The following is a 26699-nucleotide window of genomic DNA, read 5'->3' as shown; positions in this document are numbered from 1 at the left end:
ACACAGTAGTAGTAGTAGTAACTTATATGTTGATAAGCATTCACTTCTGCCACTTTTTTTTGACGTCCAGCACCGTACCACTACAGTCCCTAAGTGACTGACTAATGTAAGTTTCTTAGCAACTTGTGGGATGTAAATATTATCCTTTAATACTCACTGACAGTCTCCTGGGAAGGCAATCCATTCTGCTGTGGTGCTTCTGACTCTACGGGCGATTCCTGATGGGGAATGAAGGGTGAATTATTGTTTAAATGGATCTGTCAGCATACTATTGGGCTTAATAGCTACTGTATATCAAACCTCAAAATATATTTTAGCAGCAAAAAATAATTTACAAGTAGAAACCATCTATAATTATACATACAGTACTTTTCTTTATTCACTTTGACGAAACCCTAGAACATGTCACAGACTCTCACATCTAAGACAGTCAAGAATCCAATCCCTAGAGATTAAAAAAATTCTGCATGCACTTAATAAAAGTAATTGAGAATGTAGAATGCTCTTTCCTACTGGGCATCAGACCAAGTGGTGTCAATGAAGCATTAAATCAAACCCTAGGACCAAGTATTTCTACAGCCCACATGGTTTCTACTGATAAGATTAAGAGATGTATTAGGAGAAATTTGTCCAAAAATTATTAGCACCTCAGTATGGGATGCCTTCTCATGGCAGCCTTATTATTATACCATTTCTGATGGAACTGAAGCTGGTATTTCAATGATACCTAGTTGATACCAGGTTGATGGGGTTCTGGGAGTTCTTCTACTCCCCAAGCCCGGCCCGAGGCCAGGCTTGACTAGTGAGAGTTTGGTTTACCAGGCTGTTGCTTGCAGTGGCCCACAGGCCCACATATACCTGCTTGATGGGGTTCTGGGAGTTCTACTCCCCAAGCCCGGCCTGAGGCCAGGCTTGACTAGTGAGTTTGGTCCACTAGGCTGTTGCTTGCAGCGGCCCGCAGGCCTACATACCCACCACAGCCCGGTTGGTCCGGCACTCCTTGGAGGAAAATCTAGTTTCCTCTTGAAGACGTCCACAGTTGTTCCGGCAATATTTCTTATGCTTATGCTCGTACTATTCATGCTTGCTCTAAATTTACCCAAAAAAAAATTCACCTCAGTACAAAAGGATGCAACAAAATTTGCAAGTTCATGCCATTAAATAAAATGCATTATACTGGACTAAGCTAATAAAATGTCTCAAAGTAATTTTATGGTGTTTTGTTTTTGTCCTGGTTTTTAATGAATTTCAGTCATTTCATTTTTAATTGCTTTATTAGTTTTTCTTTTAATGTTGGACAAAGAACCTTATTTTAGCAGGAGGCAGATTCTCTGGTTTCCAGAGAACTATCCTGTTTATACCGAGCAGGAAGACAAGTTGACCCAAATTCCTCCAAGAGAGACTTGGGCATGGTTTACAACAAGTTAAAACATCTACTGACACACCCCTTCTTGGCTGTCGGCTTGATAATAATCGGCTTGATAATGGTCCAGAACGGACCGAAACGTTATCGTCGCTTCATCTTCTGGTGTGTGGTTTGGTCATCATATCTTCAGCCACGTTATTGTGACTCATTGTCTGCATGATATCTATCACTCTCACAGTCATGCACTAGCTTTTCCATTAAATTTATTACATGCTCACATTACCAGTAATTGTATTCCTCCCATTATTCATTTTATTTATAATGAGAACTAATAAGTTGATTCAATTTGTGAAGTTTATATGTTACTTTGATTTTTAAACAGCGCTGGCCACCACCAAGATGAACCAGCTATCCAGGTGTGTTAATTTACCAGATTAAATGCTAACTCCAAAATGACTGTTCACTCAGATAATAAGTAAGCATTTAAACTTAACCTAACCTGACTAAGAATAACTCACAAGCCTAAACCAGCGATATCAAATAATATACACCTGGACGATACTGGAGGGCCAAGTACCAAATCTACACAGTAAAATAACAACGTACTGGAGTGAACGATATGTAAGAAAATGCAGAATAGAACCAGTGAAGAGCAGGGGTGCCATAGGCACAATCAGAGAACACTGTATAAACTTCAAAGGTCCATGGTTGTTCAACACCCTCCCAGCGAGCATAAGAAATATTGCCGGAACAACCGTGGACATCTTCAAGAGGAAACTAGATTTATTCCTCCAAGGAGTGCCGGACCAACCGGGCTGTGGTGGGTATGTGGGCCTGCAGACCGCTCCAAGCAACAGCCTAGTGGACCAAACCCTCACAAGTCAAGCCTGGCCTCAGGCCGGGCTTGGGGAGTAGAAGAACTCCCAGAACCCCATCAACCAGGTATAACTAGGGAGGAGAGGGTAGCTGTCCAAGGTTGTAGCCCACAATCACTAGTAACAAGAAGTTATAGATACCTACTAAAGGTGCTACTGATCAGGCAGGGAAGCTTGAGGCAAGGAAATGTCAAATCAAGCTTCAGACCAGTAGATATATGGCACCCCTCTCTCCGCAGACCAAGTGGGTGGCAGTTGGCATCCGGTCATAGTGTATATGGTGCCTTACACCCATACTTATCAACGTCTAAAAGGACTCTTGAAAAGAAAGTGGGAGTATCTAGCACATGGTTTGGGAGGCTAATCAATATGGCTATTGCAGCACTGTTTTGGGGTTACAGCTTAGGTATGGAGTGACCAACAGAACCAAGGAACCCTGGCCACATATTGGTTGTTGCGGTGTGTAGTTATACAAGGGATTGTTAGAATTAATTATCTTATTTTGTTAATACAAAATATATTTTATCCACTCTCATACCTTCTTTCTATTCCATGTGTGGTAGCCTCAGCCAAATGATACATCTCGGCTAGGTGGCTATAATGACGATACAGATAAATACAGTTTCACATACAGATTTATGTCCTATATACGAGAGGCCATGACCATCTATGGCCAGTGTCCATCCTTATAGTAGTGCTAGTGTGTTCAACACAGCATAGCTCGTTAGTGCAGCATACTCAGAACGACAGTACACCCCAACTGCGCAGTTTATGAGTTAATACCAATAATGTATTACTAGTTTTATCACCGACTACAAATTTGACTAGAAATCGTCTTAAAATCCTTAAAAATGATACGAGTTGTCATAATAGCCACACCATCAGACAGCTTACCTTAGAGCAGATTGTTGGAGATGGACCTATTTGGAGGTAGCTGGGATCCGAGAAAGTAGGAGTAATGTCTCTAATGGATGACTCTGACAGCGATGATGCATCACCAGAGGAAATGGCAGAATCATAAGATGTCAACACCTCAGACATGAGTCGCTCCTGTTCTTGCAGTTCCGTTATCTTTATGCGTGCCTGTAATGCATCATATTGAACTTTTGCCATAAGCCTTTGAGCATGGACTGAATTTGAGCATCAATTCAATTGATGAAATTTCAAGTAAACTTACGACTTATATTAATTCTGGAAACATTGTACACATGTTTAAATTTGAACTATAATAGGAGGCCTAATATAATCTTTATTGGAAGAAATTATTTACGGATTTTTGTAATCTTTATAATAAAATGTTTGAGTTTAAATTGAAAAAATCCATCTTGACTACCTCTTTGTGGTAACCCCATGATCCTGAAAGGCAAAATGAAAATTACCAGATATAATTTACTCCTGGCCTTAAGTTAGAAGTGGTAGAGATGGGATGATTAAAAAACCAGCGTTGAATGTAATGAAACGCCATTTTCTGGGCGAGTCCTGGAGGCTCCCCGGAGCTTACCAGGCTGATATGCTAATGTCAGACTTTGGCATCAGTCATGTGTACGGAGTTCTTATGAGCCTACCAGGGACCACGAGCCAGAACCTGGCCCCCTCAGAGAGGCAAGGGAAGCAATGGCCTATAGAAACCCCCATGTGGTTGGAAGCATTCTATGTCTGCCATTGACCGGGTTAGGCACCCAGAAAGGTAGGCGTCCTTTGCGAAAGGGGTTTGTTTTGGGACGCCTACCTTTCTGGGTGCCTAACCCGGTCGATGGCAGACATAGAATGCTTCCAACCACACGGGGGTTTCTAAAGGCCATTGCTCCCCTTGTCTCTCTGAGGGGGCCAGGTTCTGGCTCGTGGTCCCCGGTAGGCCCATAAGAACTCCATACACATGACTAATGCCAAAGTCTGACATTAGCATATCAGCCTGGTAAGCTCCGGGAAGCCGTAGGGGCTTCCCCCAGAAAAGATTTCTTGCTACATTAAGAGCAAGCTACGAGTAATGATATAAGCAACTGAGAATTGCTTTTTGCTGTGACGAAAGCATGCCAAGTAAGATAGAAACACATGAATAGTTTGAACATGGTGACAATGCAACACCTGGAGAGGGTTTCGGGAGTTCTCCCCGAGCCCAGCCTGGGGGGCCAGGCTCGACCGTCATAAATACAGTACAGTATTACCAAACTAAATGTGGAAATATGGCATTTTGGGGCAGGAACTCTGTTTAATATTTATACTGTGTTGTAATATATACCATGTCAGTCATATGGATGCCTTTCCTAGTTGATTATTGGCCTAATTTTACCATCATGAAGGGGTAGGGGTAGTGGGGGTGTTCGGGGGGGGGGGCCCACTATGTGGATCTGGGATATCTATGGCCCCTATTTATATTTCTCTTGGTTAATGTGGTGACTAGTACATAATGTTATTGCACAGAAGGCAGCTACAACATGATTGTAGACTTTTAATAGATCTAGATTCATTATATCTATATAAACCTATTATAACCATATTTACATCACTGGTTTACAACCTGAACAGTAATAACAACAATCATCAAATGACGATAACCGCAGTAGCTTAGGTGATTGTGGTGATGAGTGCCTATTGAGAGGTTAAATTCAATTAGTTTACGTAGTTTTCTGGGGGAGAGCGCCCCGGAGTTGCCGGGGAGCCTCTAGGTCTCGCCCAGAAAATGGCGTTTCATTACATTCAACGCTAGGTTTTTTGCATTCTGAACTAAGGAAAATCGGAGTTTGAATAGGAAACAAAGAAATTATCACTGCTAAAAGTATTAGAATCGGTTCTAATTGAAGCATTGAAGCATAACTGGAAATAACAACGACGAATTTCCTGGAAAATGATCGAGAAGAAATTGCGAATCTCACCTCACTTAGTCCTGCTAAAATCATGAACTTTTATACCTGCGATATATGAAGCTGTGTATCTTGCTGTTTACTACTGAGCTCGTCTATCCTTTTTTTCAAAGTAGCAACAGTCTCCTCCAATTGGTTCTCCTGATTCTTGAGGTCTGTCAATTCTTGCCTCTTGGACAAGACTTCTTCTTCTTGAGCCTTCAGACTGGTCTCCTGCTCCTCTACTTGAGCTCGTAGCATGGATACCTAAAATGATGTTCATGGGTTAAAATGAATAACCAATATTCTATGTTTCAAACTGTCTCATAATGAAACATTAAGGTACAGTACTGTAACATGAAACACAGCACACTGGTTTCACAAGCTGCTCAGAATAAAATGCACGACGTAACACTCAAAAAGTTTGATCATGATTTGATTGCACAAACACGGAGTTGCCAAAAGTGAAATACATTATCCGAATGCATCCCACATCTCGGGTCTCGGACTCTCAGGGAGTGCTGCATCATTTCTTTCCAATGACGGGTGCTGTGTAGTGTACTTTATCATCAGAGCCGTTTTAATCACAAAAAGCTATTCCACAGGGCAAGTCAACCCGAGTGCTTACCTAGTAATGCTAGGATATAGGATGACATCTCTCTCAAGTCAACCTCTTCACTTAACAACTTGGTTATCTAGAGTCAACTTTGGGTATCTAGAGACAACCTTGGGTATCTAGATTAATCCTCACCCAAGTTATTATAATTTGGTAATATTTACTTTTGAAGCTCTGAAATAGCTATTCTGCCCCCTTTCTTCCTTCAGCCCAGTTCATTTGTACACTATTCACTTGAAAAATACTTTCAGTTCATATTTACAATGACTGAAGCAATGATAAACCAAGATTTAAAGTTTGTTTTGATGACCTGAATTCCTAGGGTCAGATTCACGAAGCAGTTACGCATGCACTTACGAACGTGTACATCTTTCCTCAATCTTTGACGGCTTTGGTTACATTTATTAAACCAGTTTACACACATGAAAACTTGCCAATCAACTGTTGTTATTGTTATAAACAGCCTCCTGGTGCTTCGGAGCTCATTAACTGTTTAATAATTGTAAACAAAGCCACCAAAGATTGAGAAAAGATGTACAGGTTCGTAAGTGCTTGCGTAACTGCTTCATGAAGCTGGCCCCGGGTGCACTACGCCCATCATGAAATGTGCTATGAACCACAGGAATGGCTGCACTCTCCTGCCAACTATATTGGAAAAATATGATATAATACCCTCTGAAAGACAGAGTCGTGAGAACTAAGCACACTAGAACGCTCTCTTTTGCAAACAGAGAGGTAGACGTTTGGGACAAGTTATGCGAGAAGACCTGCTGTAGTTTCAGTCATACGACAGCAATGGGAAGACAGGATGCCACTAGCACAGATTTCATCCTGTAACTACACTTAGGTCTTTGCACTTGGGGTAATTACACACTGAGATAATACATTTTGCTTTTCAAACCTCAAGTGTTTATACAACTGTGATCTTGGAACTTTTTGATCACACCTCTTGTAAACTTGACAAATGAAAAATGTACAAGTCATGAATACAGTAACACCAAACTCAGAATATTACATAGAATACATAAATGAACGGAGAATGTTGGTTGCATTATTTTCCTTTAAATGCCAGAAGTATAAAAGAACATCTCACTACTGCTATCAAATTATACAATAAAGATTTAAAGAGTACTCCTTGTATAATATTTTCCATTCAAAATGGAAGTAAAAAGTTTGCTCCACTGGACCATGAAATTACTACCGATACTTAACCCTCAAACCGCTAGGGGCCCAAATGGAATTCACACCCACAGGCGCAACAAAAAAAAAATCCAAAAAATTCTTTCGTCTTATAGAAGTGTTCATTTTTGTTCCCTGATCACGGAAAAAATAACAAAAAAATCGTAGGTGGCATATTTTAGCCGCAATAGGGTAGGGAAGTGTGGCAAAAAAGGGGCGTTGGCAGAGCCTTCGCCAGACGAGATCTACTCCGCCCGAGCTGTCAGACGGCAGTTGCCACAAATATATTATTACCTAATTATTTCAATGTCTCTGATTGATTTTTTCTTAGTTTTTTTGCAGTAATATTATTCCATACAGTGAATTGTGGTATATTTATATTATAAAATGTGTGAACCATCGCTGTACTCAAAATTATGGTGTGCATATTAGTGATTCAATTATTATGTTCATAAAACAATAAACAAATAGTTTTGCTGTTGTTACACTATATACACAGGTTATATATAAGTATTTGCATATTTTGTACACCATAACGAACTACTAAGTTGGTCTTGTGAGTCAAAAAGCAACGAGGAATGACCGCCAAACACCAGCGAGCCACTCACTGCCACTCCCTCCCTCAACACTACCTCACTCACCCTCATTCACCTCCCACAATACTCTTTCTGTATTTATTCACTATACACAGACGTTATACATACGTATTTACATGTTTTGTTCACCATAACTGTACATCTAAGCTTGTATGGTGAGTAAAGGCCATAAGACGTAGCTACTCGCACAGTCAGCTGATCGGTGGCCGCCCTCAAGGCCAGACGCACTAATATTTGTCCTTCAACAATATTGTTTGTGGTGTTATTACGCTATATACACACACTATATATAAGTATCTACCTGTTTTATTCACCATACCTGAACAAATAAGCTGGTATGGTGCCCAAAGACCATAGTGGCCATCAGTAAACAACATGCCAAGTCGTGCAGACGACACTCCTCCCTCACCAAAATGGCGGCTCCCAACCTACTCCTCTCGCTGTTATCTCACACTATACACACGTTATATATAAGTATCTACATTTGTGTTCACCATATCGAACCACTAAGCTGGTATGGTGAGTGCAGTCAATAAATGGTGGCCACACACAGTCAGAACACGACGCCACAACCCTCCCTCCCACAGCCTTGCTCCTCCCTCCATGGAGCACAGCGCTAAATATCACCACAATCCTGCTATTATCAGAATCCTGGTCAGTTTTATCACAGTCAGGGGGCTTCAGTAATACTATCACTGCTAAATAATAGCAGTATCATTTATATTATGGTATTTGTAGGCGATGCTGTGGTCACAAGCTGAACAGCGGTGCTGTGAGCTCATGCTGCGTGCGCCAGCCTTGGTGGCTTGCTCAATACTGACGCTGTAACACCCAAGAATGTTGGCCTGGATTTTTTTTCTAGGTGGCATCTGGCAACTATCGGTCGTGGCTGTACTATAGCTGCCCCTATCCCAGGCGGGGCGTTTAAATTATATCGCTAGACACGAAATCATATATAAATGATGTGCGCGGTTTCGGTTTTGTCACTGATATCATTTATATATGATATGCGCGGTTTGAGGGTTAATATTACACTTTCTAACATAGATAATGACAATTCCATATTTTATATTTAGGTCATCACGTCTGGCCAGTAGAAAATACATTCTCCTCCCAAACAACTATAAACGCTGCCCATTTGGGAGGGAACGGATTAAGAAATTTAAAACTATGTAATATACTGTACTTCCAACTTACTTACTGTATTTATTTATTAGATACACTGACTAATTAATTTCCCACGCAGTTTAGATTTTGTACTAAGGTTCGTGGGATACTAAAACGAGGCAACAAACATTCTGTAAATCTTATCAATATAAAAAAAAACTTGTGCAAGCATTAAAAAAAATAACCACTAATGAATGCCGCAACAAAATGAATTATTTATAATTAACTCTGATAAAACAAAAATTACTTTCTTGAAAGGTAACATTAATTATCTATAATTCTGTAAGCTAACTTGACAATTTAAATCTTGAACTCAGGGTTTATTTTAAAGAGATATGTCCTTTTAGCTCTCCCAAAGCATGCTGTTCAAGTACATTCAATAATTCCTTAAAAAGCAAAAACTTGCAAACAATTTTCTAATTTATTTGTAATTCCTTTTTATTGACATGAGGAAGAGTTTGAGGCATTAATACCACAAACACCACTTGTGCATATCATCAACGTTCTTACAGTACTGAAGCAAACCATGATTATAACCTCAACTGAAAGAAGGTGCCTCCAGTGGTCACTTGGGATCCCCTCACCGAAAATCAGTGTCGTATGTAATGAAATGCCTCCTTCCCTTGGTGGCTCCCTCAGCTACCCACCTGTTAAGTTCCAAACCTAGATAACCGGACCACAGGAATGCTAAGCCCCTGAAACGCCTCAAGGTAACCACACCAGGCTCTTAAGAGTTACAAGTGCCTACCTGGATTATACCCGGATGAGGTTCTGGGAGGAGTAACAACTCCCCCAAGCCCGGTCCAGGCTCGACTTGTGAAAGCTTAGTCCAACAGGCTGTTGCTTGGAGAGATCCACATATCCACTACAGTCCAGTTGGTCCTTTATTTCTTGCTGAAAACTGTCTAAGTTCTTTCTTGAAGATTTCCACTTTTGTTCCGGTATTATTTCTTATACTGGCTGGGAGGATATTTAACAACCGTGGACCTCTGATATTCATAGAGTGTTCTTTGATTGCACCTATGGCACCTCTACTCTGCATTTCCTTCCATGTCGGTCACTAATATATTGGTATTTTACTGTAAAAATTTGGGACTTGGCCCTCCAGTTCTTTCCATGTATACAGTAGAACCTCGAGTAGCGACTGCCTCAAATGGCAACCAATGTGGTAACAAACATCCCGATTGCCGATAATTCATCTCGTTAGGCGACCGCTCTTTTGAATAACGTCAACACCACATGGTGGGATCGTGGGCTGCTTCTCGCACATTCTCGGACGCCTCCGACAATGCAAATAAATTATTTTTCTTTGTTTAAAGACGCTATTGATGCTGGGATGTTGCAAAGCATTGACTTTTTCGTAGAAAAACAAAATGAATTTTTTTAAAGAAAGAACAAATGTCATAAAGGTTCGTTCGGTGTTCGGCAGGTAGGCTGCTCCATGTTTCTTAAATAAAAAATAAATAAATAAAAACCAGTTGAAACAATTTGAAAAATGGACAAATGCCATAAAGGTTCGTTCAGTGTTTGTCGGGTAGGCGGCTCCATTATTGAGAAATAAATGAAAAATACAAAACAAATAGAACACATTTGAAACACATAGAAACATTGTCATAATGGAGCAGACTACCCGACAAACACTGAACGAACCTTTATGGCATTTGTCAGTTTTTCAAATTGTTTCAACTGGTTTTTATTTATTTTTTTTTATTTAAGAAACATGGAGCAGTCTACCTGCCGAACACCGAACGAACTTTTTAGACATGTGTTCTGTTTTTCAAAATTCTTCATTTTTTCATTTTTTTATTTTTTTTAAGTACTGTAACATGGAGCAGCCTACCTGACAAACACTGAACGAACCTTTTGCTGTACAAAAAATAAAAAAAAAATTAAGCAAATTTGAAGAAAGAAAAATGTCATAAAGGTTTGTTCAGTGTATGTAAGGTAGGCGGCTCCATTATTTAAAACATCAAATATCATATTGATGTTTTTCGGTGGTAGAACGGATTATTTCTATTTACATTCTTTTCAATCGGGAACTTCGTTTTGAATGATGTCAATTTCACACGATGACCACGGCGCCGGAACAGATTAAAGTCGTTATTTGAGATTCCACTGTATATTATTTGATAAATCTCTTGTCTTCTTTCTAGAGAATACATTTTGAGAGATTTGAGACAGTCCCAATAATTTAGGTGCTTTGTAGTGTCTGTGTGTGCCGCATGTGTTCACTGTATTCCCTTTACTTCAGCAATCTATCCTGTTTAGGAGGAGGAATTGAGTATCAAGCAATATTCAAGGCGAGAGAGCACCAGTGATTTGAATAGTATGAGCATTGCAATGGAATCCCTGGATTTGAAGATTTTTGTAATCCATCCTATCATTTTTCTGGCTGATGTTATATTGCGTGGTTATGCTCCCTAAATGTTAAGTAGTCAGACATCATTATTCCCAACATTCTTTACATGTTGCTTTCCTACTATGGGCAGATTTTATTGTGCTTTGTACCTTGTAATTTGTTTATGGTCTTCATTTTTACAATACTGAAGTACCTGCAATTTATCACTGTTAAACCATCATCATTTATTATTTTATGCTGCCCATTCAAATACTTTATTATATCAATTTGTAATTTTTCAATGTCTTTACAGATGTAATTTTCATGCTGATTTGTATCATCTGCAAAAAATGACAAAATGGCAAGCGAGTGCTGCCAACTAGCAGTTGCTTGCTGTTAACAACAATATGCATGAACAAATCAACTAAGAATTGTGTGAAACCCTGGTTTGTGCTACGGAGAAGCTGTGGGATCCTCGTGAGGGCATGAGCACTCCAGGTTGCAATTCTTCTACCATGTCGTGGCGCAGTCGGCTAAGGCGTGTCTGGGATCATCCCGAACGTAGGTTCGAACCCTCAGCAGGCCCTTGTGAATTTGTTCATTTGATATATCACGCTATTGTGATTTGTGTGTGTAAGAATATGCGTGTTCACGTCACGAGTTGTCAATGTTGTCTACGCAGTTGCTTTTATTGTTGTATCCTAACTTTGTGGTGGGTTTTCCTTCAAATTGTTGTGGTGGTCTAGTACCAACAGACTCACTCTTGCCTCTATTAAGGGGGCCAGAGTCTAGTACTGGTTTTCAGTAGGTGTTTGTGAATCTTAAGCGCCTGGTGTAGTAATCCAGATTTGGACCTTACTAGATGGGTGTGTAGAGGAGCTACCAAAGTGGCCCTCCCAGAAAATGTATCAAACTTATTTTTTAGCTGATCAAACTTTGAAAAACTGGTGTACATCTGCTCAAACAGTTGAGATTTGCTATATAACACAGGAACAAATAATTTAGCTACGTAAACTTAGGTTTTCATAATGCTGTTTTAAGCTATCAACCACACACACACACACTGGAGGGGCCTCGTAGCCTGGTGGATAGTGCGCAGGACTCGTAATTCTGTGGCGCGGGTTCGATTCCCGCACGAGGCAGAAACAAATGGGCAAAGTTTCTTTCACCCTAAGTGCCCCTGTTACCTAGCAGTAAATAGGTACCTGGGAGTTAGTCAGCTGTCACGGGCTGCTTCCTGGGGTGTGTGTGTGGTGTGGGAAAAAAAAAAAAAAAAAAAAAAAAAAAAAAAAAAAAAAAAGTAGTTAGTAAAAAGTTGATTGACAGTTGAGAGGCGGGCCGAAAGAGCAAAGCTCAACCCCCGCAAAAACACAACTAGTAAACACACACACACACACACACAAGAATATATTTTAACGCCTCCCTATCCTGTCACAAAGCACCATGTATCCCAATATGTCTCCCCCACCCTATCCCTTGTTCTAAACATGTGATTCCCGACTCTTGGGGACAGAATACTTGTTTGAGTTATCGAGGTTCCCCAGGCCAACTACTGGCCGTGCCCAAGATATAACCCAAAACAGCTGCCTAAGTGCCAGGTACAGTACTGCTAGGTGAACAGTAATTAGGTGTGGCCAAACATCTCTTTCCGCTTGGGAATCAAACTCGAAATCATTCTGCTATGAACTGGCTGTACCACACTGTGCTACGAGCTATATACTCGGCAAAAAGTGTCACACTAAACAAAGAACCTTTATCATTTTCCAAAACATCTGATTTGTAAACAAAATGTTACATGAAAAGTAGAAACTTCTGGTTTGGCAGATTTTTAGCAACTTACTCATATTTTTGTCAATGAAATACATTAAATAGTTGTCATACCAAAACATTCCAAATGATACAACCTAAAACATACCTTGTATGATATATCACAGTACAGTACAGTATTTTTGCACTACATAAAAATATGTGAAAAGATAATAAATGGATTAAAACATTGAAATTCGTGAGAATTTTGGCAAAACAGGAAAGTTAATTAAAAGCCGAGATGAATGAAACACGACTTAACACAGCTTCAAAACGCCAAGGAATTTAACTAATCAGCTTGTATTTGTTAAGAGCACAATAGAGCATCTTCCAAAGATTAAGATCATCTTACAAATGGTGCAATAAATAAGAAATGCCTTTCCTGCTTTACCTCAGTAATATAACAATCCAAAAATGATCTCATTACCTCTTCTTGTTCGGCCTCAATCATGGCTTGGAGGTCATTCCGTTCTCCCTCTAGGATCTTTTTCTGCAGATGTCAACACAACATGGTAAGGTGTATATGCAAGCTTCAAAGTGTTCATGTCAGGGCATCACAGGGACAACTTAAATTTGCCATAACTTGTAACATAATATAAGAAATGTAAACAAAATTAAAGGGTTAAAAAATTAAAACTTTTCAAACAAAGGAAAACCTTAGTCACAGGTCTCATAATATACTTACACAACATGACTGATGCTATACAGTGCTAAAATTTATGAATACGAAGTAGCATATCAATTAAATTACATCATATAAGTGTAGTGTTAGAGAAACTGTTTGATACCGACTTACTTCAAGGCACACAGCAATGTACTTACTGACAAATGTTGAAATATTTGCAGTTCAAAATTAATATTAACAGCTGATTATATTGCAACCCATCCTCCTGTTTAGATAGTACCTATTGTGACGATTGTCAAGTCACGAATTTGTACGTACGTACTTTTTAGATAATAGTATACCAACTAGTAAGGAATTCTTTCAAAATAAATAAAGCTAAAACACAAACTTGTATATTCCTAGGCTTAGCATAGCACACATATATACTATATTAGGCCTCAGTTATTGTGTATTAGGCCTAGGTAGGTTAGGATAGTTTAGTTTGTCAATGCAACAAGTAAAAAATAATTTTCCGGTTTGTCCAAATCTAGGGGCTAGGATCACGAAGGAGTTGTGCAAGTACTTATGAATGTGTACATCATTCCTCAATCTTTGACGGCTTTGGTTACATTTATTGAACAGTTTACAAGCATGAAACTTCTCAATTAACTGTTGTTATTGTTATAAACGGCCTCCTGGTGCTTCGGAGCTCATTAACTGTTTAATAATTGTAAACAAAGCCGCCAAAAATTGAGAAGATGTACAGGTTCGCACGTGCTTGTGCAACTGCTTCGTGGATCTGGCCCCCGATTTCTACTTTCTAATTGCATTGAATGTCGGTATACTGTATATACTATGGTCCTCATCATTACTACCCAAGTACTACCAAAACAGGAGGATGGGCTGTATATTGAGATACTGTATCAATTAAAAATATTATATTTCAGCTGTCTTCAATTTACCTTTAAGACATTATGCAACTATCTCCTTTCATAATAAAATTAAGAAAAGTAACAGGCTTATAGAAAAAATAATCAAGTGTTCAATGTACGGAAACACTTTTCTGGGTGGCCTCAGTAGGTCCCCAGCGCAGTGGCTAAATTACCACAGAGACCGCCACAAACCCATCACACCAAACAAAGGTACCAAAAAAGTATTAGAAAGTTTTCTTTGGCAAACATAGTGGTAGACGGTTGGAACAAGCTAACTGAGAAGGTGGTGGAGGCCAAACTGTCAGTAGTAACAAAGCACCATGTGACAAAGAGTACTGGGAAGATGGCACACCACGAGTGTACCTTACCTTACCTTGAGGTTACTTTGAGGTGCTTCCGGGGCTTAGCGTCCCCGCGGCCCGGTCGTCGACCAGGCCTCCTGGTTGCCGGACTGATCAACCAGGCTGTTGGACCCGGCTGCTTGCAGCCTGACGTACGAGTCACAGCCTGGTTGATCAGGTATCCCTTGGAGGTGCTTATCCAGTTCTCTCTTGAACACTGTGAGGGGTCGGCCAGTTATGCCCCTTATGTGTAGTGGAAGCGTGTTGAACAGTCTCGGACCTCTGATGTTGATAGAGTTCTCTCTCAGAGTACCAGTTGCAGAGTGTAGCTCTCATCCTGTATCTACACTTAGGTAATTACACACAAATAGGTAAGTGAGGTGGTGGAGGCCAAAACCGTCAGTAATTTCAAAGTATTATGTGATAAAGAGAACTGGGAAGATGGGACACCATGAGCGTAGCTCTCATCCTGTAACCACACTTGGATAATTACCTCTGGATGCGAGTTGTCTTATCCAACACCAGCACCACAATCTGATATGCTCATAGAGGCAAGAGGAGCATGGGGGGGATCAGAGATGAACCTCATAACCCATTAAAATTGCCCAGTAAGTACAGGTGAAGCAAAAATTATGTGCCTTGATGAAAAAAGAAATGGAATCACTGGAACTAGAAGCTTGCCCAATGTCAACAAACCAAGCTAGTATCGCAGACCACCACCAGGTGGTCTGCGGCTCAAGTCATCCAAGGGTTGCCACCTCAAGTATTCATTAGACTACATAGAACAAAGAAAAAGTGGGTATAGAGAACTATTAAAGCCATCTAGAGTGGGATGCTTTATTACAATCAATGGTAGATTTCTGGACCGGCCTTTGGTGCACATTCTGGGCAAAATGAAATGGTAAACTTGGCCCCCAGGCTGGGCTCGGGAAGTAGAAGAACGCCCAAAACCCTCTCTAGGTACGCTCTCTGCAGGTAAGAAAACTATCAAAGACAGAGCTGACCAGTGGGGTGCTCAAAGGAAAAATAACTCCAAAAAACAACTGGATTCTCACATAAAACAAATATCTACCTGTTGACTACCTACTAGTTGGCGATTCTGAGTATTCATTTAAGGCCATTTTCTTGCCCTATTTAAGGGTGGAGGCATGTAGGAAGCATGAAACAAACCAACCCAAACAGAATGAACTCTTTTGACAAGATAAACCCAAAGGAAGATCCAGATTTATATGACATTATATAATGGGACAGAATTTGGTAGAATTTGATGCCATAAACTATGGTATCAAATTCTACCTGGTAAAATAGAGGAGACTCCTTTACCATATTACTGGAAACAGAAGAAAAAAAAAGGCAAAAGACAATACTATAAGGTGCAAGAACAGAGGGTAAAAGCCACTCAACGGATTATCAAGAGTTATCTTGAGGTTATCTTGAGACTATTTCAGGGGTTAGCGTCCCCGCGACCCGTTCCTCAACTAGGCCTTTTTATTACACCCCCCCCCCCACATGAAGCAGCCTGCAGCAGCTGTCTACCTCCCAGGTAACTATGTACTGCTAGGTGAACAGGTGCATCAAGGCAAAAGAAACTCTGCCCATTTGTTTCTGCCTCCACCAGGGATAGAACCCGGAACCTCAGGACTACGAATCCCGAGCACTGTCCACTCAGCCGTCAGGCGTCTCCCTGAAGCTACCGTCTCTAATAGCTCAACGCTCTAAAAAAACCTGAAGAGAAAACCAGCAAACTAAAAACTGTTGAAGGCCCCATGGAGCCTGCACCCAATGATCCCAGCAGCAGCGAAATGGACAGAAACGAAAGAAATGGCATAGATCCCGAGTCAAACCCTGCCCAGGGAGAAAAATTACATCAGTACAGTTTAAACACCCACACAAGCCAGTGATGCAGACATGCACCCATGCAGAGTATAATGTATCCTTGTACACAGTAAAATGAAAAGGAAAATTCACAGGCAACAATGCACACCAGAACTTGTCAAGTGACGAGTTGCGTCTCTAGATGACAAGCAAATCTAAAACATGAATCAATTCCGAGCTTTCCAGCATGTTTTGTCTACTCCCAACCAGTTTAGTGAGGAAACTTTACTCTATCCCAACGTATATTCATAACTACCAATTTGTTATAATGCAAGCATAATAGACATTAAATTTCTGATATCGTTTCCGAGTATTGTATAGTACTGTATTCCTAGTCTATTTTAGATATTTAACAGCAAAACAAGATATGTAAAGTTTCATAGAATATTTATCCTTTGGAAAAATTTCTTTACCATTAATTTTATGAATTGAATTTCTCTGCAAAGAAAAAGTACTGCAAAATGTAAGTACTGATAGCTTATTATCATGCTAATGGCATTAAACTGGCGTGCAGAGTTCAGTGGGGGCTTTCCAAAAGTAAATGGCCAAACCATTTAACAGCAGCATGCTCATCTTCAACCGCTAATCAAGTTCTCCCATAGATCATTTCCTAATACACCTGCCAAACACACACCGAAACTACAACGTTGGTACAACGTTCGAACACGTTTTAACACTTCCTAACCAGTATAACAACCAATATAGCAAGTTGTAACAACGTTCTAATATGTCATAAACACGTTAAGCCAAGAAGTAACAACTTTATTACAAGTTGTAACAAGGGGAAAATAGAGACAGTTTCAGTGTGTTTCCAGGGCAGTGTACTGTCATTTCTCTACAGTTTCTATATCCAAACTACTGCCATTCCCTTGAAACAGTAGGACAAATTATTTGTTTTACAGTATGATCAATTCTGTTCTAAACTCATCACCTTAAATTAACTTCAGTCTGTCAAAGAAAGTATACCTTTCAAAAATCTTTCTCAGTCCACAAAATGTATTTTTATTAAGTTTCCAATAGTCTTTATACCCATCCAGATATCCCTCCTCAACCCCTACAAAAGAATAATGCAGTATAAAATAAATTTATCACCTTTACTAATATACTGTACTATACTTTTGTTTAGTGCTCAGTACAGTATTTATATATAGTTCTTGACAAGAAACCTTTAAACTAAACTTAACAGGATAAAAAAAGAGAAAGAGCCACCAAGACATCTATTCTCGAGATGATTTCGGGGCTTAGCGTCCCCGCGGCCTGGTCCTCGACCAGGCCTCCTTTTTTGTTACACACCCACAGGAAGCAGCCCGTAGCAACTGTCTAACTACCAGATACCCATTTACTGCTAGGCGAGCAGGTGCATAAGGGTGAAAGAAACTGTCCATTTCTTTCCCCTCCGCCGGGGATCAAACTTGTAACCTCAGGACTACGAATCCGAAGCGCTGTCCACTCAGCTGTCAGGCCCCATAGTTTAGTTCTTGCACTAAACACACATTCTGGAGTAAGAATCGTCAGGCTCACCACAGCATATAATTGTTTATAATAATTTCACATTTGATAGCTTTTTATTATTATATATTACTCCTGTTTACATGTAAACAAAGAAATGACTACTCGATTGTATAGTAAAAAAGCGACCAAATTATTAGTGCTTTAGGTACGTGCAAATTATAATAAGACAGTTTTGACTGTAGAGAACTTAACACTTTGACGCGTTAATGACTGAACCTCTCGTCACTCATATTTCTCCCGATTCCTCTCCGACGACGTGGCGCTGAGCCACTCATTAAAATATTTGTTAAAAATTATTTTATCAGATCAATCTGGTAGTGGTTTTAAAATGAGCGCCTTTAGATTGCGCACAATTTAGCACCCATATGTCATTTGAGCAGGACATTTTTTTCCCTTGAATGCACCTCAAGAGGTGCATTGAAAAAAATATTTCTAAAAAATCCAATTCTTATCAAATCAACTTGGGGATAATTTAAGCATGTTTGCCATTAAATTTTCGTTTTCTCTAATAGTCACATAGCCTATTTGGGAGAACAGAGCTCACTTGTATCTTTGTGGTAAAACTATTGTAAAATGTTGACTCGACGAGTGTAATCGACGAAGTTTCTTTATTTGGTGCCGGTCAAACGCATCCTTGTGTGACATTTTATACATATGTTCTTCTAGAACATTCTATTGCGAACATATTGGTACAAAATTTAAGTACGTACATAGAAAATTAAGGTCAGGACAGTGAAAAGAATATACACTTTTCAAAAGGTGTTTCGCCCATCTGCTGTCGGGTGCCTTAAGAGGTAACACTTCAGCCACTTCCCACACTCTTGCGGGTGGGCCGCGATCATGATTCTACATTTATATGCATATGTCCGTGAAGGGAATTTTATTGCGGTCACAGTGATACCAAAATTAATGATGTAGCACAATTCTCGGATTGACAAACATGAAAAGATCATAAACATTTCAGCGCGGTTTGACACTCATGGCTAACGATTGCCATAGTTTTTTATTTGGTGCGGGTCTCATGTCGGGTTTGGTGACATTTTACATATGCTGTATATTCCTCTAGAGCATTCTCTTGCGAACAAATTGATACCAAATTTAAATACATACATGGAATATTAAGGTGAGCAGACCGAAAAGATTATAAACATTTTAGTGTCGCCGCACGGTCGCCCGAAACGAACGGCAAATCTTCCAGATAGTATTCAGTTAACTCCCCGGCACGCTAAAGTGTTAATGTGCATACAGCAACACGAGTGTCCCACCAAAATTGCCAAAAATTAATGAGCCAGTGAGGACAGTGACACATGAAAACAACTTTTTCAGTGTCAGAGTAGTTAACAGATGGAAATGCATTAGGCAGTAATGTGGTGGAGGCTGACTCCATACACAGATTCAAATGTAGATATGATAAGAACCCAGAAGGTTCGGGAATCTGTACACCAGTTGATCGACAGTTGAGAGGGACCAAAGAGCCAAAGCTCAACCCCCACAAGCACAACTAGGTAATATGAAGCATGGTCCACCCACCACACGAGCGGCCAACCTCTACCTACTCGCTGTTCAAAGCATGTGCATCACGACACAATGTTATGCAAAATCCATGTACCCACCAAGTTGTGCTTGTGGGGGTTGAGCTTCGGCTCTTCGGTTCCGCCCCTCGACTGTCGATCTATGGTGTACAGATTCCTGAGCCTATCAGGCTCTATCATATCTACATTTGAAAATGTGTATGGAGTCTGCCTCTACCACATCATTGCCTAATGTGTACAAGAACATTTACAACCCGATGATTAACACTTTCGCTCGGGGATGACGCAGCATTGCGTCATCCGTTTACTGGCGGTAATGCCGGGGATGACGCAGCATTGCGTCATCCACTTTAAAAATTCGCGAAAAATCAGGTTTTTATCCGATATTTTTGGGACTGGTTTTAAAATGTGCGCCGATGTCTTCCCATTTTCTTTGTTGAGCCTCGTGGCCCTCAGGCGGCTTGGCACACGCCGTGGGCCCATTGTCTTTGCTCCACTGTTGTGACCAATGTCGCCTCCCCTCGCATCTCAAACGTGTGAACATTTCGGCTATTTTCCGTGGCTATATTTCTTACTGCAGCTTTAGAAACTATCTACGCTTACTCCACGATGGATAGTAATCATGAACAAGGCCCTTCCAGGAAGAAAATTGCGAAAGAAAGGCTTGAAAAGGGCGGGAATTGGGAGTGTAGCTGGAAGGCCTCTGAGCACTCACTCACGGCTAACGCGTGGCCCATCTTCAACTCGTCGGCGGTTGGAGCGTGACCAGGTTTTTTTTTTTATATGCTAATGTTCCTCTAGAGAATTTTATTACGAACCCATTGAGACCAAAATGAAAGACCTAGGACAAAAATTGAGGTGACCAGAGTGAAAATAGTGAAAACATTTTATCCCGTTTGCGCGCTCCCGGGTAACTCGTTCGCACTTTCTCTGTTTGCTGCGGGTAATTAGCCGGGCTTTTGGAGTTTATATGCATTTAGTGCTGTAGAGAATTTTATTGCGAAAACAATGATACCAAATTTAATCTCGTAGAAGGAGAATTGAGGTGACAAAGTTGAAGAGAGTATACACTTTTCGGAATTAACGCGCGCTTCCGTGACACGCTGGGGCCTATATCGCCCTGTCGAGGGGTGGCGCGCGGGGTGAGCGAAAGTGTTAATATTGCGTCATCAAAAAGCGAGTATGTTTTTGTTTCGATTACTCATATTATGCCAGTAGAAAATAAGTTTCTTAATTCACAACTACTAAAAGCATTGAAATAATTATTTATTTTTGTTTACCCATGTTATATGCACAAAGCATTTTGTTTGTAACTTGTGTATTACATAATGACCAACACACACCTCCCAACAACTATTCTTAACTTCCCCCAGACTGCTCTTACATCTCTACTTTGTTTTAAAACTGTTAATGTTGCTATACAAAAATGTGTGTACCTCTTCAGCTCTCTCTTTGTGATGCCATTGCCAAATAAATACATTACAGTGAAATGTATAATCAAACGAATGTATAATCCATAACTTCAGCCTTTTCAGCAAAAATAATAAAATATAACTAAAAATACATAACGTTCTCAAAATCTTGCGTGAAAGTCTCTCAAAATAAAATTGCCAGACAATGCTGGTTTCATGTAATTCTTGGATAAATATATGCAATAATAAATAGGAAGTAAACATCAGCCATGTTGCGTAAGTCTACGTAAAACAGAAAAAAAGGACGAGTTAAGAGGATTTGTTTAATATCTAGAATGCAGAACAAGGCAATAAGTTATACATGGGCAGAGCTCAATACTCTATTTCTCTAATAATATTGAATATCTAATGCAGCAGAAAAACTTTTAAATGCATGCTTACGAAAAATAATCAAATGCAAATTTCACAAGTCTAATTCCTTATTTAAAACTTGACCTATTTATAAACTATTATATTCTTGAACACAAAAAGGAACAAGGTTTCCAGGGAGCTAGAAATGCATTACGTAGGACTAGCCTATGAATGTGCTTAACTTCAAACAATAAACCAAAGGGTGAGTGCAAAGTGCGAAAGGCCACTGCTACATGTGTGCTGCAATTTGGGCCGAATGTTCATTCACTGCCTATATATATTGCATTCGTTGTAACTAAATTAATTTAAAAGGAGTGCTCGTATAAAGCAAGTGAAAACATAAGATTGATTCTTCAGCACATCTCACCTCGAGCAGCAAGTAAGATGCCACATGCTAGGCCTTACCTGATTGCCAAGGTCATCCAACCTCTGTTGGGCAGCGCCTTTTTGATGCTCTAATTGCCGTAACGTTGAAGTCAGCGTATCTAGTTCAGTCTGGAGGTTACACAAACATTAAAATTTTAATTACGGCAACTGTGTAAAAATTATTGCTCAAAATAAACAAACAAAAATTATTTCAACATTTGAATTTAACATTTTTGGGAAAATATGAACAAGTCATTCTTGAGAGCCTTGTGCATAAAGTACTTAAATATTCATATATTGTATTGTACTGGTACATATCTTATCTCAATGCTGTACACATAATGAAGAAAAAGCTCACCTGTAAATTTTTCAACTCATTATTTTTAACTCTAATGCCCGCTTCCTTCAGCTGAATCTCCGACTCTAATTTGAGTTTGTCAGCATTCAGCTCATCAATCTCATCAGCAACAAGCTGCAGTTCAGGATTATTGTACTGAGGTTTATCTGGCACTACCTGTAAAAAAAAAAAAAAAAAAAAATCTAATTCTTGACTAATATTCAAGTATGAGCCTGGAAGAACTCTAATAATTGAAACTACTCAAAGTTCAGGTTATGGTGTAATAACGAAAGCTCGGTGACAAACAATGAATTAAATAAAAAAAAAATAGCCTTCACAGCAGCCATACTAAATACTTAAAAGACAAATTGTTCCGAGTATTTAATTATATATTTCTAGTGCTAAATGCTTTCCAGAAACTCCAATTTATTAATATTTAATAAATTTTTTCATCACCATTACCCCGTTTCCCACTTTCATGAGGTGGGGGAGGCATCAGCTTAGACAAAAAAGTGAATACTAAAAGAAAGATATATGTAAACAAATTTAAAGATACATTTGTCCATTAAATAATTCACACTACTGATACATAGCATCACAAACAAGCACCACCATACTCCAGCAGTCATCCACAGTAGCACCGTACTATTTCATAAGATCACGTATACAGGGCTACTTGTTGACCAGACCACACACTTAGAAGGTGAAGGGACGACGACGTTTCGGTCCGTCCCGGACAATCGACTTGAGAATGGTCCAGGATGGACCGTAACATCATCGTCCGTTCACTTTCTAAGTGTGTGGTCTGGTCAACATACTTTAGCCACGTTATTGTGACTCATCGCCTGCAGGGTTACTTGTGAATTACCATCATATGCCGTACTATTCTAACGACTACCAGCACATTCACCCCCTCATTACAGACCATTTCCACTCAGTATTATCCTACAACACATTCCATGGTCATTCACCCCAATTCCCACTTCCTTATACACTCACTCACTATGTTTTTCATGCAGACGAGGAGTCACAATAACATGGCTGAAATATGTTGACCAAACCACACACTAAAAAGTGAAGGGACGACGACATTTCAGTCCTTCCTGGGCTGTTCTCAAGTCGATGATCATTCTCAAGTCAATCGACTTGAGAATGGTCCACGATGGACCGAGACGTCATCGTCCATTTATTTTCTAGTGTGTGGTTTGGTCAACATGTTTTTCATCTTCGCACCACACAACTATCTAGCAACTTTCTTTCCCCAAAGAAAATAGGCCACACACAACCAACAAATTATGTGAAAAAGCTTTAAAGAATTCTGATAAATAGAACTAGGGTGTTTCTAAATAGAAAACGATCACCTGCGTCCCACAAAGAATATTGTGCAAGAAGCCTATGCAATGCCTTCCAATTTCAGAAGTGCTTTTAAATACATGGATGGTGAAATACCAAAGAAATTGGTCAAGATGTTGGTGAGATCAAAGACAGAATATGCAGCAGCTGTATTAAATATCTAAAGCAGCACATCAACAAACTGGATGAAGTTCAAAGACATGCAACTAAATGGCTCCCAGAACTGAAAGACAGAGCTATAAATAAGGAGAGGTTAGAGCCATTAAATATGCCAAAGCTAGAATATTGAAGAAAAAGCAGCAATATGATCACTACGTACAAATAGTAATGGGAACCGACACAATTTATAAATTGGAATTCTCGAGACCTAGAACTTCACGAACAAGAGATCATGGACTTTACACATAGCTGCCAAAAAAATATTTGAAAATTCCCTTTCACAGAGTGGTAGACGGCTGGAACAAAGTGAGTGAGGTGGTAGTGTAGGCCAAAACCATCAGTAGATGGTTATACTTTGTAAGTACTGTAGTATACTTATAAAGTATGACCATCAGTTATACTTTATAAGTGTGTTATATGACAGCGTTGGGACGCTGGGAAGACGGGACACCACAAACACAGCTCATCCTCTAACTATACTCAGGTAATTACCTACACTTTGCTTGCACAAGTTCCTTATTTACCAAATGTCCCAGGTATATAACGAATCAACAAATTCTAGCACCAAATTTCACATTTATTTCACGAACAATTTCCGCTCGCCACCACTACAACTTTACCTTTGTCCACATTAACTTAACAGTCTTTCATCACATGTCAATCAAATTTTCAACTAATTCACACAAATATTTAGCATACTTTCCAAAGAGAACTGTCATCGGCTTGTATCAAATTCAATGTACAGTACTGCAATTATTCCAATTAGGATATACTGCACAATATTTCATATATATATATACTATATAAAAATCATAGCTAAGAGCAAAAATTAACACTAAGGCAAAAATATTAATTCAAATAAATAATGCATTCCTACACTGACACACACATTAACAAACCAAGACGCTGAACAAAAGTATCTCATGTTAGCAACTGTAAAAAAGAAAAAAGGCTGTAACTGCATCATCTCTCCAATCTAACTGTGTGCCAGGAGACGACCTACTCATCACCGGGTGCAGCTACTCATCACTGGGTGCAGCTCACCTACGGCTAGCTTCATCAACCTTATGCTGCCTCTAGGCCTCTACAAAAAAGCATTATGGGGGGCCAATACTCTAGGTTTGAAAACAATAGCATACCTCAACCACTTGGGCCATTAGATCACCTAATAGATCCACCTGTAGTGGATCCCAACGGGAGAGAAAAACAATTAAAATATTTATAGCATTAACTTTCTCCTGTTCAGAATGTTATGTCGTCTTCAAAGTAACAAAAATAATATATACTGTACTGTGTGAATGTATCTATGTGTATAATTTTATTTATATTATATATATTATATATACTGTATAATCTAATCTAATTTATATTTGATATATAAAATATATGTAAATAAAAAGAAATACCTGAAAACCTTAAAATAAGGCTTTAAGGTGTTATGAAAAGCTCCTTTCCGAATTGAATTATTCAGCTGCGTCCTCAATTAAGATCCCCACAGTGTCTTTGGGAATGTAGCGGGTACAGTTAGAAAGTGCAATTAATGCTTAGTACGGCACAGAATTTTTTAAGCTACCCCAGTAAGTATGTCCCTCGAGGATACCCAAGGGGGTTGGCAAAGCCTGATTAGTTGTTTTAACAACTGCAAGATGCAAATCTTAATGTACTGGAGCATTAACTTTCGAGTTTGAGAAGAGCCGGAAAAAGTGAAATGTACCCAAGGTGCATATACCAAGCCTTAATAACAGCTGATCCAATGTAAACAAAAAACAAATTGTAATGAAAAGCCTCTTTGTGGTGGACCCTTTGGTGGCTCCTTGCTGCTTGGCTAAGCATTTACCACTTGGCTAAGTGGTAAATGAATATGTAGAAAAAGCTACATATTCATTAAAATACACTGCAGTAGATATGCAGTACTACGGAGAAATAAGAAAAAACGGAAGTTTTGTATGATATAACTAGTGTAGTTTTGGGGGGTTTCACTCCACATCTTTTATGATAACAGCTCTATGGCTGTGTTAAGTAAATCAAACCTTGACAAATAAGGCAAATTTAAGTTTTAATTTCTCTATACACATAAGCACTCAACCTGTGCATTAAATTACCATCATATACCGCATGATTAAATTACCCCTGCCCAGTGGAGTAAATATATTATTTCCAGTAACTAAAAATATCAGAATTTCCTTATAAATTGTCAAAGCGTTCTGTCAGATGGAGCATATGTTGAACTTTGTAATGCAACAATATGAAAAAATACAAAGCACACTGAATTGGGAAACTTAAAAATTGAAGAATGTGCTAAAATAACCCAATCTTGAGGTTATCTCGAGATGATTTCGGGGCTTAGCGTCTCCATGGCCCGGTTCCTCGACCAGGTCTCCTTTTTGTTACCCCCCCCTCCCCAGGAAGCAGCCAGTAGCAGCTGTCTAACTCCCAGGTACCTATTTACTGCTAGGTAAACAGGGGGCATCAGGGTGAAAGATACTCTGCTCATTGTTTCCGTCTCCGCCGGGGATCAAACCCGGAACCTCAGGACTACGAATCCCGAGCGCTATCCACTCAGCTGTTAGGTCCCAAGATGATAATACTGTATCTAATATGTACTACCTAATATATCTAATATATATATATATATAATATATCTAAAATACAATATAATATATCTAATATAATAATATAATACTGTATAATATATCTAATATAAAAAAACATCTAATATGACTTGCAAGCATATGCAATGAATATGTAATATATAATAAATTACCAATTGTTAACCCTTTTACAATAATTTCCAACATCAATATGATGTAAATATCATTAGAAATTTCAAGCCACAGGAAGAGAAGGTGAAGAAACTTACATTCGACTCTGCCGAGGGTTTAGGTCTCATTGTCGGGGGTATCATCTCGGGAGTAAGGGCTGCAGGGGGGTCTGAGCCCGCCAGCTTCTGTTGAATGAACCACATGGCCAAAGCAAACTGCTCTGATGTTAACTTTCCAGTCTGCTTCATATCACAGAGATTCCTAAGGGAAGAAATTTTTACCGAGATTAAGAAAACAGACTTCACTTTCACTCACTGAGC

At 39.4% G+C, this 26699-nt stretch overlaps 1 protein-coding gene across 11 annotated transcripts in view; it reads right to left on the bottom strand.

Moving 5' to 3' along the window:
• LOC123758861 (Epidermal growth factor receptor pathway substrate clone 15) overlaps positions 1-26699 on the bottom strand; it is an 80009-nt gene that overhangs the window by 28826 nt on the left and 24484 nt on the right. For 8 of the 11 annotated variants that reach the window (XM_069334690.1, XM_069334692.1, XM_069334685.1 and 5 more), the window contains 7 exons: positions 26478-26640; positions 22127-22282; positions 21808-21897; positions 13211-13273; positions 5151-5348; positions 3136-3324; positions 158-218 (listed from right to left, as the gene is read on the bottom strand). In XM_069334690.1, coding sequence (XP_069190791.1) covers positions 158-218; positions 3136-3324; positions 5151-5348; positions 13211-13273; positions 21808-21897; positions 22127-22282; positions 26478-26640 — 920 coding nt within the window. The remainder of the gene's footprint in view (positions 1-157; positions 219-3135; positions 3325-5150; positions 5349-13210; positions 13274-21807; positions 21898-22126; positions 22283-26477; positions 26641-26699) is intronic. The other 3 variants (XM_069334689.1, XM_069334694.1, XM_069334686.1) reach the window with 2 other exon arrangements.

The sequence above is a fragment of the Procambarus clarkii genome, chromosome 31 (genome assembly GCF_040958095.1).
Source record: "Procambarus clarkii isolate CNS0578487 chromosome 31, FALCON_Pclarkii_2.0, whole genome shotgun sequence".
Lineage (NCBI taxonomy): Eukaryota > Metazoa > Arthropoda > Malacostraca > Decapoda > Cambaridae > Procambarus > Procambarus clarkii.
Note: the sequence above shows the minus strand (reverse complement) of the source record. Positions and strands in the feature narration are given on the sequence as shown.